At 46.0% G+C, this 13555-nt stretch overlaps 2 protein-coding genes across 3 annotated transcripts in view; one reads left to right on the top strand and one right to left on the bottom strand.

Annotated features, from left to right (window-relative positions):
• The window catches only part of STX18 (syntaxin 18), a 120007-nt gene extending 115082 nt beyond the window's left edge, over positions 1 to 4925 (top strand). Inside the window, exon 11 of the mRNA XM_074951685.1 lies at positions 4606 to 4925. Within this exon, the coding sequence (XP_074807786.1) occupies positions 4606 to 4611 (6 nt within the window). The 3' untranslated portion in view covers positions 4612 to 4925. The remainder of the gene's footprint in view (positions 1 to 4605) is intronic.
• Positions 1 to 13555, bottom strand: part of NSG1 (neuronal vesicle trafficking associated 1) — a 34730-nt gene that overhangs the window by 9017 nt on the left and 12158 nt on the right. For both annotated transcript variants that reach the window (XM_074951687.1, XM_074951686.1), the window contains exon 4: positions 4033 to 4143. In XM_074951687.1, coding sequence (XP_074807788.1) covers positions 4033 to 4143 — 111 coding nt within the window. The remainder of the gene's footprint in view (positions 1 to 4032; positions 4144 to 13555) is intronic.

The following is a 13555-nucleotide window of genomic DNA, read 5'->3' as shown; positions in this document are numbered from 1 at the left end:
GTACACCTCAAGTCTGGGACACCAGTCTTTTTCACAGCCTGCTACAGTAGCTAGTCACAGGCAGAGTCCTTCATGCCTGTGGCAACTGTGGTTTCCAGCTTGGCCTGAATTTGACTGCATCAGGATGGCTCTTGAGTTGGGCTGCGTTAATGGCCTCAATGCTTCCTTTAGGAGGAGAGTGACTCTATTCAGCTCCACTAATTTTGTTGTGGAGCTTCCGAAGCTTCAGCTGTAATGTGCAAGGCTGTGCTGGCCTCTAGTTGATCTATTGAAATTGTTTTGACCTGTTGTCTCTGGGTTCAACAGAACGCAAGCACTCTGGCATCTGGGGCTAAAAACTCCTTTGTGGGTATGTTAAGGTAACTCCATATCCTGGAGAAACTGACCCAGGCTGTTTAGATGAGAGTGGAATGACCCATATCTCCAGCTGAGACTCCTGTAAGTCAGACCAGTATGTAGCCAGTTCAGAGTGCTTCAGAGGTGCAGTCTACCTCATGGCAGATATCTGGGTTAGGCTCACAATGTCAAAATTCACCCAGCATCTAAATAAGCCATGGCTTTATGTCTGCTGCCTGGTGGAAGGAGACTTCATTGTGGAAAGGCTTAGAGGCTATAAAGCTATCCCACAAGGCCAAATTAGGAGCCATCACAAATTTATGCTATTGAGCCACTGGCACAGAGCTGCACCACGATTATTTCAGAAGCAACAAGGTTGGTCGTCAGACTCTCTGGGACAGGATCACTGACTCCCTAAAGTGTCAAGACGAGAAGCAGTTAGTTATTTCCTGTTGGTTGTTGAGGTACAGAGCTGTCTCACAATCCAGGACCCTCTGGGCCTGGAAGCAGGAGTCAAGACACATGCATTTTACGGTGGTGTGGTTGTGACACAGTTGCAAAGCTATTCCATAGAGCATAGCTACTAAAGCCTTGATGCAAGTATTTCCAATGCATAACATGCCATGTGATCCACCTCTCAAGGCAGCTAGAGAGTCATGTGGAACTGAAAGTCATCCATGACATTTTATGGTCAAAGCAGGGTCTTACTTCCATGAGATTTCCACACAGCTGTGCTCCAAGCATGACCAACAACATTGAAAGCCTCAGATCAGGTAATGTTAATGCAGCTGGCGCTTCATGGTCTAAGCAGCTGTACCACTGCCATGGGAGATGACAATATAGCATTTTTAAGTGCACACAGACACTTTGAAGCTTTGGATGCACAGAACAACGTAAAGGTTTGAGACAATGGAGCCTGAGGCATCCATGACATGGTAGGACTGCCCATCACACCCAGGCATCAATTCAACAAGGGCCTAAAAACAAGTTGTTTCAGTTTGAAGATGGCCCACAATGTGTGGACATCAGAGTAGAGTAAACTAAGTTTGATTCAAGGACGTGGCAGCGTGGCCTTTATGCAAAGACACCCCATGGCACTAGAACTACTGATGCGGGACACTCTTTACCCTTTGCAAACAAAGCACATCAGCATCCTAGTTTTGGGGACGTCGATGCAAGAGAACTTTAATGCAGGCAAAGTTAGCATAGACAGTCTGCCCAAAGGGCTGCATGGTCAATGTAAGACAGTTAAAGTAATCTTTGCTGGTGCAGACTTTTCCTTGGTCTCAGAATGTGAGATCTGTGCAGAGCTTTGCCTGATCTTCCAGAAAAGAGGCACAGGCATTGGCACCAAAGACAGACTCAAGTCAGCATTGCGTCAGTTTTAGGCCTCATGACATGCAGATCAATTATTGCAGCATAGCTTTGATATTCTATGGATTTATCTGACAAAAATATATGTAAGTTTATGATCCCTTGTATCATGAGATGGTCATAGATCTACACTTCCTTTTGGAAATAGTCTCCACAAAACCCTCACCACTAGGACTGTAACAAGTAGCAATAAGGCTCTTTGCATGAGCTGTATGTACCAGTGCATTAAACAGCCAGAAAGCTTTGAGAGCCATGGGAGATCCCACCTGTCCTTTGTTAGAAGGACAAGGCCAAGAGTAGGAATCCAGTCAAATAATAGCCTCAGAAATGCTGAATTAGAGGTAAGAAGTTTTCCCTTCACTGACCAGTCAAGGTAGAAAAGGCAAGCAAAGACAACAGAACACATGGGACAGCAATTCAAGTATGGGAGGATGTGGAGAGTTTACTGCTGAGGAGAATATGATACAAGTCTTCCTGGAAGAAACAGCTTTTATTGCAGTAGCACTTAACAGGCCCAACTGAGATAATCATTCTAGGCACTGTACAAACACAGTCCCTGCTCAGAGAGCTTTCAATCTCAATAGACAAAACGGACACAGGTTAGGAGAAAGTATTATTGTCCCCATTTTAAAAATGAGACAGGCACAGAGAGCAAGTGACTTGCCTAAGGTCACACAGGAAATCTCCAAGGCATAAACAGAAACTGAAGTCTGATCTCCTGAGGTCCTGAACTCAGGCAGGGTTGCTGAGTGAAAGCCTTACTATCTGTGCCACCAGGAAACTAGCTAACACTCCCACAAACAGAGGCTGAACTTGTTGGCTCAGCAGGATCAGCTCACTAGCAGCAGACTGCTGACTGGACATATCACAGCATAAAGCGTCCTGTTCCTGACGTAGCCAGTTGCTAGGCCTGCTGCTGACCAGACCCATGAGATCAAGTTCCTGCCTCCTCGCCTGGTTCCCACTTCCTGTTCCTGCTTCCTCACTGCAATTCTGGCTGTGACCCTTGGTGTGACTCCTGACCTCAACCCTGACACAGCACAAGGACTGGGCCTACCCCAGAAACGCCCCATGGCTCTTCCCCTTCGCACCAGGTGTGGGCAGGCAGGCTCAGCAAGGCAGAATCCAAGTGCGGAGGGGGTTAGTGTGGGGGGGAATCCAGGTGTGGGTTGAGTGTTGTGTGGGGCAATCTGGGTGCGGGCGGCTCACTGGGGGGATTCCGGTTGCAGAAGCTTATTGGGGGGTTCTGGGTGCAATGGTAATCTGACTCTGCAGGGGGGTCCAGGTGAAGACGGTTGGGGCTCAGAAGGGTGGGGATCCAGGTGGCTCGTCGTGGTGGTCCAAGTGCAGGGCGAATGGAGCAGGGGCTCAGTGGGAGGTTTGGGTATGAGGGGATCTGGATACACAGGGGTTGGGCAGATGGGGAAGCAGCTCCCTGTGTAGGGATCCTGCTGCATCTGAGGAGCGATGCATTCAGGAAGTGGGTGGGAGGATTTGCAGAGCTTCCTGCAGCTGGGGGAGAAATCTGGGGTCTGACCTGGCCCCAGATACCGTGCAGGGGAAGAGGAAGTCCCATCCCCCCCGAGCCCAGCTGGGACTAGCAGCTAAGCCCACCACAGGATAGGAGCCACCAGCTCGGTCTTCCCCAGTCCCAACCCCTGCCCCACAGTGATTACTTCTCTGCCAGCTGCCTGGGCACCCGAAACATACTGCTGGAGAGGGTCGCATGACTGCTCGTGTCTTTCCTTTGCTTCCTCCTCAAAAAGACATTTTTCTGCAGGGAAGCAAAGAAATCTGCAGGGGACATAAATTCTGCACATGTGCAGTGATGCAGAATTCCCCCCGGAGCATATAAGAACTTTTTACACACATTCTCACTCACACTATGACAACTTTCATACATCTGTCATAAATCCAAAGTAGGAGCTGAGTCCAGATGCTTCACTCCATGATTTAGATTTATATCTTTGTTCTTTCCTATGGCCTATAAATTTGGGGGCACACGTGACATCCATCTTGCCTAATAACTAAGAACATCTTTCAAACAGCTGCAGGTGAAGATTACCTAATTTTAAGGGCACAGGCATTAAGAATGATGTTCGCCTGATCTCTGGAGCAGCAGCAAAAAGAATCAAGAACATTATGAAAATTATGAGATAGTTGATAAGTGAGGTGGTGAGTATGCAGAAAGAAATAGAGAGAGCCTTATTCTATAAAAAAAATTAAATTATGCAAACAAACATAACTTTCCCAAGGATAAGGAAAAAGTAGCAGAGACACTTTTGCATGTTCTTCTGTTTTTCTAGAATGCGTGTGCTTTACCTTGAAAACGAATCCTTCCGGGCAGGTATGATCATACTTGTAAACCTTGTAGACTACTAGAAATACAACACATGTTAGGAATGCAAGGGCAAAAAGGACCAGAACAGTTACCTGCAAGGAGAGAAAATACAACATTTTTGTTACTAATGCATTGCTTATTACATTATCACTCATTAATGTACTTAACACCTGTCTAGTATCAGTGTGCTTTGCAATAAAAGAAAAAAAATCAAACAGATCAAACAGGTAATTAACCACTAAGTGGTGAACAGAGTAGCAGGAGTGCCCCTGTTCCTCCCAATTAGAGAAGCCAGAAGATAGTTCCAGTCATTTGTTCGTTGCCTAGAGGGCTGTTGTGACAATTGGGCCTATAACTGTGTCTGCTTGGGAATTAAACCATGAAAAGTTGGTCAAGTAATTACCAGACACAAAAACTGCATTAGTCCAAACAAAAAGGACAATTAATATAACTCCAGGACTATGTTGAGATCATGCTTGGTAAACAAGAAAGTGTCCGGAAATTAATGGACCACAATTGGTGTGTTGGAAACTTAGCCTTGTTTTGTCCCTCAGTTATGAGGGGATGGGCTGTTCCACCCATCACTCCCTTTTGGGGTCCTTAAAGAAAGTCTTTGAGAGGAAGAGGAAGAACAGAAGGCGGCTACTGGAGTAAGATTCACCATCATGGTTGCCATCCCCACCATCTCCTGGGACCCCAGGCCGTCGTCGTCCTGATCCTGAGAGATGTCTTGACCATATCAGGCCAGAGAGAGGGACCCAGATGACATCACCACCTCTACCAGTCCAGCTGAATCCCAACCACCACCTGGGATTCAACGGTATCGGATTTTAACAGCAACAGTCACAACAACTTTTCCTGCCCATCTCAACTAGCTTCTCTTTACCCCAAAAGGACAGTTATTACCATGTAAGAGACTGTCAAACAAGGGGGGGGTTCCTTCTAAAAATCTCTCTCCAGCCGAAGGGATGTTGTTAATATGAAAACCTCACTACTGTACATTTCAAGTGTTTTAACTGTTTTTCCTGCTTTTCTTTAATAAAAAGTTAAAAGCATGTTTAATGTGGATTTTCCCATGGTTCTAAGCAAGCTGAGGTCTCTGTATAACAAGCCCCAGACTTTGTTTAACACTGTTTAATGCTGGACAGTGACTGGGTTAACACCTCTGCACCATTTATTCCATCTAAATTAATACAGCTAAAACCTTGTATTGAAAGGTTCTGTTGTCACCTTTCCTGTTCAATATGTGCTTAAGCCTGCTGGGACAGAATGAGGTGGTTTGGGGCAGCAGTATCAGGATAACATAAGCTCTAAGTCTAGCTTGCATTGGCTAAGTGTATTTCCTTTCCCAATGCCTTCCCAAAACAGGGGTTTGGATGTCAGCAACTTAAGATCAATCTAGATATGACAGAACTGCCACTGGTGGGTGCAAGAAAACCATCCAGAGGGTATGGAGAAAGTGTTATCTGCTTCCTCTAGTTAGGGGATGTGAGACTTTTTTTTGTTAATGACCTTTGCAGTCTGGGGATCCTTTTTGGATTCTCAGTGCTCTAGAATTCATAGGTTGCACCAGCAACTTATCACATGCAGGCTGCACTGTAGAAGTGTCTTGCCACCTCCAAATGGAAATACAGCAATGTGTTCAAAATAAGGCTACCTTTGAAGACTAGAAACTCCAAATACAACTGCCCAGCTACCTAGCAGTGCATGTGGTAGAACATGTGACAATCTGTGCTCAACAGACTGCACTGGTTACCAGTCTGTTACTGAGTAAAATTCATGGTGTTGACTTTGACCTAAAAAAGCCCCATGACTGAGGGTCTTTATGCCCACTGAAGTCAATGGAAAGACTCCCATTGACTTGAAAGGGTGCTGGAGCAGGGCGTTAGACAATCTCTTTCCCTAAGCATCATCCTGATGGTTGTGATGTAAGCTCCCGTGTTCAAACTACCCATTCCCAGAATGGAACTGCGGGTGGGGCTCTCCCCTTGTCCTTAGAAACCCAAGATGGTTGAGCTAAAGGGCATGTTGCAGAGCTTATCTCATCAGGCCTTTGCCTGAGAGAGGTGTAGCCTGAGTGTTTTATATTTGTTGTTTGGGGAGTTGTCTTTGAAATGGCCTTGTTATTTTTAGCTGAAATTCTAAATGGATGCACATGTGCCTAGATGCTGCAAGAGGCTTTTTTTTTTTTTTTTTGAAAAAAATCAGAAAAAATAGCACACGTTTCAGCCAGAGAAACAACAGTAAACAGAGCCAAACAAAATTACGTGACTAAGTCATCAAAAGAGAAAAGGGATTTCAATGGAATTTGGATTTTAAAAAGAGCTAAGTGAGCCAACTGTACAGATCTTTAAGGGAGAAGACTTTCACTGCACTAGGCGTAAATTAGCAAAAGACAGTATTTTGAGATTTTAGAAAGCAAGAAAGGATTTTGGAATTCTGCATTTAGAGACAAAGAGAAACCAGTGGTCTCTTTACAGTGAGTGCTAACCAGGGCTGGGAACCCCATCCTACAAACCTTATTCATAGCAGTGGGACCACCTGTGACATTTAAAGATCTCAGCATCAGATTTTGAGGCCTTGTCTACCCTAGAAAAATTACCTGCACTACAGGTGGTGAATTATAAATGCTGACACTCCTAGTTTGCAGTGCTGTTGTAGCCATGTTGGTCCCAGGATATTAGAGAGGCAAGGTGGGTGAGGTAATACCTCCCACTGGACCAACAGAAGTGGATAGTTCTCTGAAAATAACTGCTCAATGCACAGCGGCAGTCAAAAAAGCTAACAATGTTAAGAACCATTAGGAAAGGGATAGATAATAGGACAGCCTATATCATAATGCCACTATATAAATCCATGATATACCCACACCTTGAATACTGTGTGCAGTTCTGATCACCTCATCTCAAAAAAGATGTAATAAAATTGGAAAAGTGAAGGGCAATAAAACTATTATATGTATGGAACAGCTTCTGTATGAGGAGAGATTAAAAGACTGGGACTTCTCAGCTTGGAAGAGAGAAGACTAAGAGGGGACATGATAGAGGTCTATAAAATTGTGACTGGGGCGGAGAAAGTGAGTAAGAATGTTATTTACTCCTTCACATAACACAAGAATCAGGGGTCACCCAATGAAATTAATAGACAACAGGTTTAACACAAACCTAAGGATATACTTCTTCACAAAATGTACAATCAACCTATGGAAAATGTTGCCAGGGGATGTTGTGAAGGCCAAAACTATAACTGAGTTGAAAAAAAGAACTAGATAAGTTCATGGAGGATAGGTCCATCAATGGCTAGCCAAGATGGTTAGAGATGCAATCCCATGGTCTGAGCGTCCCTAGCCTTTGACTGCCAGAAGCTGAGAATGAATGACGGGATGGATCACTCCATGATTGCCTGTTCTGTTCATTCCCTCTGGCATTGGCTGCTGTTGGAAGACAGGGGACTGGGCTAGATGGACCACTGGTCTGACCCAGTATGGCCATTCTTATGTCCAATCCTGCAATTTTACTGGGAGTTGTAGGTGCTTGGCACCTTGCTGAATAAGGCTTTGGGGGGCTGATTTTCAGGGGTGTTGACTATAAACATCTCTCACTGACCTCATTTGGAGCTGTGGGTGCTCAGTGCTTCTGCAGATCAGGTCCTAAATGACTTGCCCATTGTCACACAGTCCACAACTGGAAATAGATCCCAGGTCTCCCAATTCTCAGTTCCCAGGTCTTACCATTATCCCACACTATTATAGAATATATTACCTAATCTAATTAATAATGGCATTCAAATGTGAATTCTTATTCCTGTGATGCCTGCAATTTACAACCATGCTACATTTCCAAACCCCTAATCAAAAATCTCTTGGCTCCTTCCAACCAGGTGTCTTCTCCTCCTCCCATCCTTCCCCCCGCCAAGATACAAGTTACTCCTTGTATATATCCATAGAGGCATATGCAAGGAGAGGGAAAGAATAAAGTCCATAGATTACAATCTGAACTCCCCTCAGTTCCACCCAATTCACTCATCCTCTCCTATAGCCTGACCAAAGCCTCATCTACCTGCCAACAGCCAAATTTCCCCTGATCACACAATAACCCTCGTTTTGATACCCCAGAGCAACCCTCCAGACTCTGATCCAATCACCTGGCCAGAAATCCACTCCTCGCACACAACTAATCCTCCCCATTCAAATCCCCATCTTTATAGCAAGTCTCACCCACCGCCCCCCAGAACCCACATTTGATCCCCATGGCCACCCCCTCAAGAACAACCAATTGCCCACTGCAATTTGAGGGTTGGGAGGATGGAGGCAAAGAACAGGAGCAAGGTGCTCCACATCCATGACTCCCAACTGAAACAGTCACTCTACCTCTTCCCTCCAGTAGCTCTTCATCCTCTCCCTCACCTAGGGGAAGGTTCTTTTCTTCCTCCTACAGTGGTCCTGGCAGCAGTTCACCCTCATCCTTTGTTCAGATGGGGGAAAAAAGGTAGAAATCCTGGTACAGACACAGCTGTTCTTGTCCCCAAGGGGACTTCGCATCTCTTCTGCTCATGGCCGGAGTGCCGACACAGTGGGAGCAGAGAGCGTGCCTGCTAGTGAGCGTGCATGCCCGAGTACTCTCCTGGGAAGCGTTTGGGTCTCCACCATTGCACAGGAGTGATTACCCCTTTAAATGATTTTTATAAGTACAAAAACAGTTCATGTAAATATTTCTATTATATTGTTCTTTAAAAGAGTCCTTTTCAGCTGGTTTTAGACAGCACTGTGGTGTAATTCCTCAGACGGAAGAGGTGACAATATATTAAGCATATGACAGATTTCTGAATAGATTTTAAGTGAAAGTCTAGCCAGAAGCTATGGTGGGGTGCATGAACCCTGCACCGGTGACAAAGGGGTTAAAGAGCTGCTGTGAACAAGGCTGCCCACCTCTCCAGCTGGGTCAGTCGTATCAGGGGCAGAATCAGGGTTTAGAAAGCAGGAAGTTCCAGTCAACTGCAGGACATCTCTGGGAGAGAGCAGACAGCAGCTCTACAGCTCCCAAGAGAGGACTCCTGGAAGGCTTCAGGGAAACTGCCCTCTAGAAGGTCAAACTGATCCTACAAGGAGACAGCAGACTCTGGCTTACCATCCAGGCAGAATAGGTTCAGCAACCCCCAAGGCGAGCCACCAAACGGTTGGTATTGCTATGCTCAACCCCTCCCGAGGTTAGGGAATACGGAACTATACTGAAAGGACATGGGGAGTGGGAGCCAGGAGCCCCATCCCCTTCAAAACGCAGACAGACTATTCAGTTCTGAGACTCCTGTTTATGCAGATGGGGGTCCCCTACAAGTTTTGCAGCACCCAAGCAGCAGGAGGCACCTGTCAGTAATCCCAGAATTGTGGCAGAAGCCCATTACGATAATCTAGGCAAGAGATGACTAACAAATGAACCAAGGTTCCTACTGTGGGTACAGTTAAATGATTATGGATTTTGGAGATACTAAAGAAACAAAACTCCCGGGTTCTGACAATTAAACTAACATAGGAAGAGGCAAATGATACACACAAAAATCAAAGTCTGAAAAGCAACAGATGTAATGCTACAAGATCTTCTAATCAATCCATTCCCCTACACTACAGCTGCAAAAAACATTGTCGAAGCGGTGTTCACCTCTCTCCTTGACTACTGCAACCTCCTCCTCTCTCTGCTGACATTTACCTTGCTCCCTTTCAACCAACCCAAAATGCTAATGCAAATGCTAACCAACCCAAAATGCTAATGCAAAGTTATCCACTGCTCAAACTCTGTCTGCCCCTCTTCAAATCCCTTACTGGTTTCCCCTCCCCTTCTGAATTAAATTTAACCACCTTAGCTAAAAGTCAATTTGTTTCAATGCCATGTGCAATTTAGCTCCCATCTCTGTTCTCTTCTCCTTTTACTTTCTCTTGTCCAGTTACTTGGCTTACTGCTCCTTGTGTCCTCACCTCCACACCGTCTTTCAACTAGCCCCTTTCTGCCTGAAGCCTTTGGTTAACCCAGTCTATCAGGCTTCCACTCTCCCCTCCATCAAATTTTTTCCTCAAAGCACACATCCGTCAGGAGGCATATAAATCTTACTCCTCCCCTCCTGAAAACATTCATGTTAGTAAACATGGAACTAACATGGCATGCTCTAGGTTTCCCTGCTCAGCCACTTACTTTTAGTCGCATTCCATCCCCCAGTCTCTGTCTCCATATTAAGCAATTTAGGTTGTAGACTCTTTGGAACAGGAACCTCGTTTCTGATTTGTCTGTAAGGTACCTAGCACACTTGATGCCACACTAAAGAGTGAAAACTTGTATTTACCTTTCATCCAAGTGACTCACAACCTATACATCTGCTCCACTTACCACTGAAATGCAGGCACGTCTGGGAGGAAATACAGCAACAATGCAAAACAGTTTAGGCCACGCAGAGAAGTCTATTGTTATCCAGGAGAATTTTAGGCAGGCAGAATGTAATTACTCAAGACTAAGTCTGGCTATATCACTGCAGGTTAATGCTGTTGTAAAACATACCATGGGAATAAAGGTCAATGGACTGTTCTGACATATATGGGGTTGCAAAGAGAGACATAATAGGATATCCTTTACCAAAGCAACAAGCTGGCAGCATGCTGTCTCAGGAAACAGGGGCTGGACACTCCAGAGAGATGCTCGGAGAACTCAGGGGTTGGTACGTTTCTATCACTAACCTGCAGAGGGACAATACAGCCTGCATAGGCTGGGAGGGGAATGCTAGGTGTTGCCCATTGCCAGTGGAGTTGGGGAGCTGACCCATGGCAGGCACAGACAAGGCTTCATCATACTGAGGGCAGGTGGTAGCGAGGTGCCTCACTGCCCTGGGTGCCCCTAGGAAGCGCACAGTATCCCATCCAAGTGAGCTCATCCCTCCTAGTTTAGGAGCGCTTGTGATAGCACAGCCTGAGACAACACAGCTGATGGTAAAGAGAAAGAGTCAGCCTTGAGAAAAAATGGGAACTGGAAGTCAAAGACTGAATATTCAAACCTACATTAAGTTTCAACCCATATTAATTCTGATTTACGAAACGCTTCAAACTATATATAACAGTTCTATTAAACTGCTGCAGTACTGCATACGGTGTATGCTTTTGCTAGTTCAAAAGAGTAACAGGCACCTTCTTTCAGAAGGATATTTCTAACATGCTGTGTCAGATCTGGCCATATGGCCAGCACATGTTGCCCTAGACTTTCGCTCTAAAACTCCCGGTAAAAAGAACTGCCTTTATGGGCAGCCCTGTTCCAAGGCCCAGCCTCTTAAAGCTACGGAGGATGGGAGATGTCTCAGAATTACTGGCTGGGCTGCAATGCATGATGGGAGAAGCAGCAAGATATTAAGTTTGCCTTTCTCAAAAGAGAGAGAAGGGAGGAGGCAGGACTTGGCTGGGGAGATGCTCCAGGGAAGTGAGAGTTCTGATAAAAGGCCAGCAGCAGAAGAGTCTGGGGAAGATGACAACTGGGAGGGGAAATTAGCCAGGGACCAGGTGCTTCCAACTGGAGAGTCAGCCAGGAATGGAGTCTATGAGGGGATTGGCTAAAGGATTTAGGAAGAGGCAGATATAATAGGAAGTTGTCCTTGAAAACAGAGAAAGAGGGCAGTTTTAGAGTGGACAGTCTATGGCAGTGGCCTCCAACCTTTTTACGCCCAAGATCACTTTTTGAATTTAAGGGCAACCCAGGATCTACCCTGCCCCTTCCCCAAAGCTCCGCCCCACTCACTCCACTCCCCCCTGCTTTCCATCACTCTCTCTCTCCCCCTCCCTCACTCACTTTCACCGGGCTGGGGTAGGGGGTTGAGGTTCAGGAGGGGGTGCAGGCTCTGGGCTGGGGCCGAGGGGTTCACAGGGTGGGAGGGGGACTCTGGCTAGGGCAGAGAGTGTTGGGGTGCACCACTCCTTGAAGGGGCCAACGTGCCCCTCTGGCCCCGGGGAGGCAGGCAGTCGGTGTCTCTGTGTGCTGCCCCGCTCTGCAAGCACAGCCCCCGCAGCTCCCATTGGCCACAGCTCCTGGTTCCCAACCAATGGGAGCTGCAAGGCTGTGCTTGCAGAGGGGGGCAGCATGCGGAGGGAGACCCCTTCCCCCCCCTCCCCACAGGCCGCTTCCGGGAGCGGTGTGGGGCCAGAGTAGGTAGGGAGCCTGACTGAGCGGCAGCCCTGCTGTGCCAACAGAGATCACGATCGACCAAGAGATCCTCTAGGATCGATCGCAATCGACCTGTTGGTGACCACTGGTCTATGGCATAGGATTTAGAGTTAGGGGCTTGTAATTGAGAAGACATAGCACCACCAAATGGTGGTATTGTAACCTCCGTGACTACCAGTGGTTCTCAACTTGCAGCCTAATCAGCACACAGCAGCTGCCCATGTGACATAACACACTGGGCTGCATGTGCGGCCCACAATAGTAAATAGAACCAATGGATTACACAAACAACTCTGGGGAAACCCTGTGACCGTGGAGTGAAGAACCTTGTAAACTCTGTGAGCAAGGACTAGGGCAGGCACTGGGGATGACAGGCTGGGGAAAGGATTATGGAGCCTGAGGAAGGGCCAAGGAAGCGTTTAAGTCTGGAGGCAGCTAGGACTATCTTTTGTTTGTAGAGTGTTGCCATGTCTCAGAAAGAGAGGATTTCTACTGAAACTGAGGCATGGGCAACCGGCTGGTGGACCAGATAAGATGTTGTTACATTCCCGTTTTGCAGCTGACATTAAATCTACTAGTTCCCATTGTAAGCAAACAAACACCTTTCAATCAGTGATATTTAAAAGTTATATTGTCAACTTGATATTATCCAAAAATACAAAAAAAGCAATTGCCCCAGAGTGCCCCTCCCCATGTGTGTGATTTCACAATTGCAGTTCTATTGGGAAAAAATAAAAATTCTCACACTTGTTGCTCTGGGAAAGAAAGACTTTCACAAATAATATGAGGACATGACCAAGGCACAAGTCCTGTAAATATTTACATGCATGTAACTTTAATCACAAGTAGTTCCACTGAAATCAAAAGAACTACTCATGCGAGTTAAGTGTTTACAGGTTATAGGCCTTAATGACTAGACACAAAGGCACTTAAGCACATGCTTATCTTTAAACGAGTGCTTTGCTGAATAGGAATGGGATTACTCATGTACTTACATGCTTTGTTGAATTGGAGCCAATGTGCCATGAAATCCACAAAGTAAACAAACAAAATACAGAAATATATTTTTCTTGTCTCTTTTTCAGTTACAGAAATTTTAGGCGTTATGACTAGGAACAGCCGGCAAAAAGTTTTTAGATAAAACAATGTTTGCAGTGTTGTTGTAGCTGTGTTGGTCCCAGGATACAAGAGAGACAAGCTGGGTGAGGTGATATCTTTTCTTGGACCAACTTCTGTTCGTGGAAAAGACAAGCTTCACAGAACTCTTCTTCATTAGAGCTCTTCTTCAGAGCTCTATGAAGCTTGAAACCTTGTCTCT

This window comes from Natator depressus, chromosome 4, assembly GCF_965152275.1.
Source record: "Natator depressus isolate rNatDep1 chromosome 4, rNatDep2.hap1, whole genome shotgun sequence".
NCBI classification, from domain to species: domain Eukaryota; kingdom Metazoa; phylum Chordata; order Testudines; family Cheloniidae; genus Natator; species Natator depressus.
This window is presented reverse-complemented; position numbering and strand designations above follow the sequence as displayed.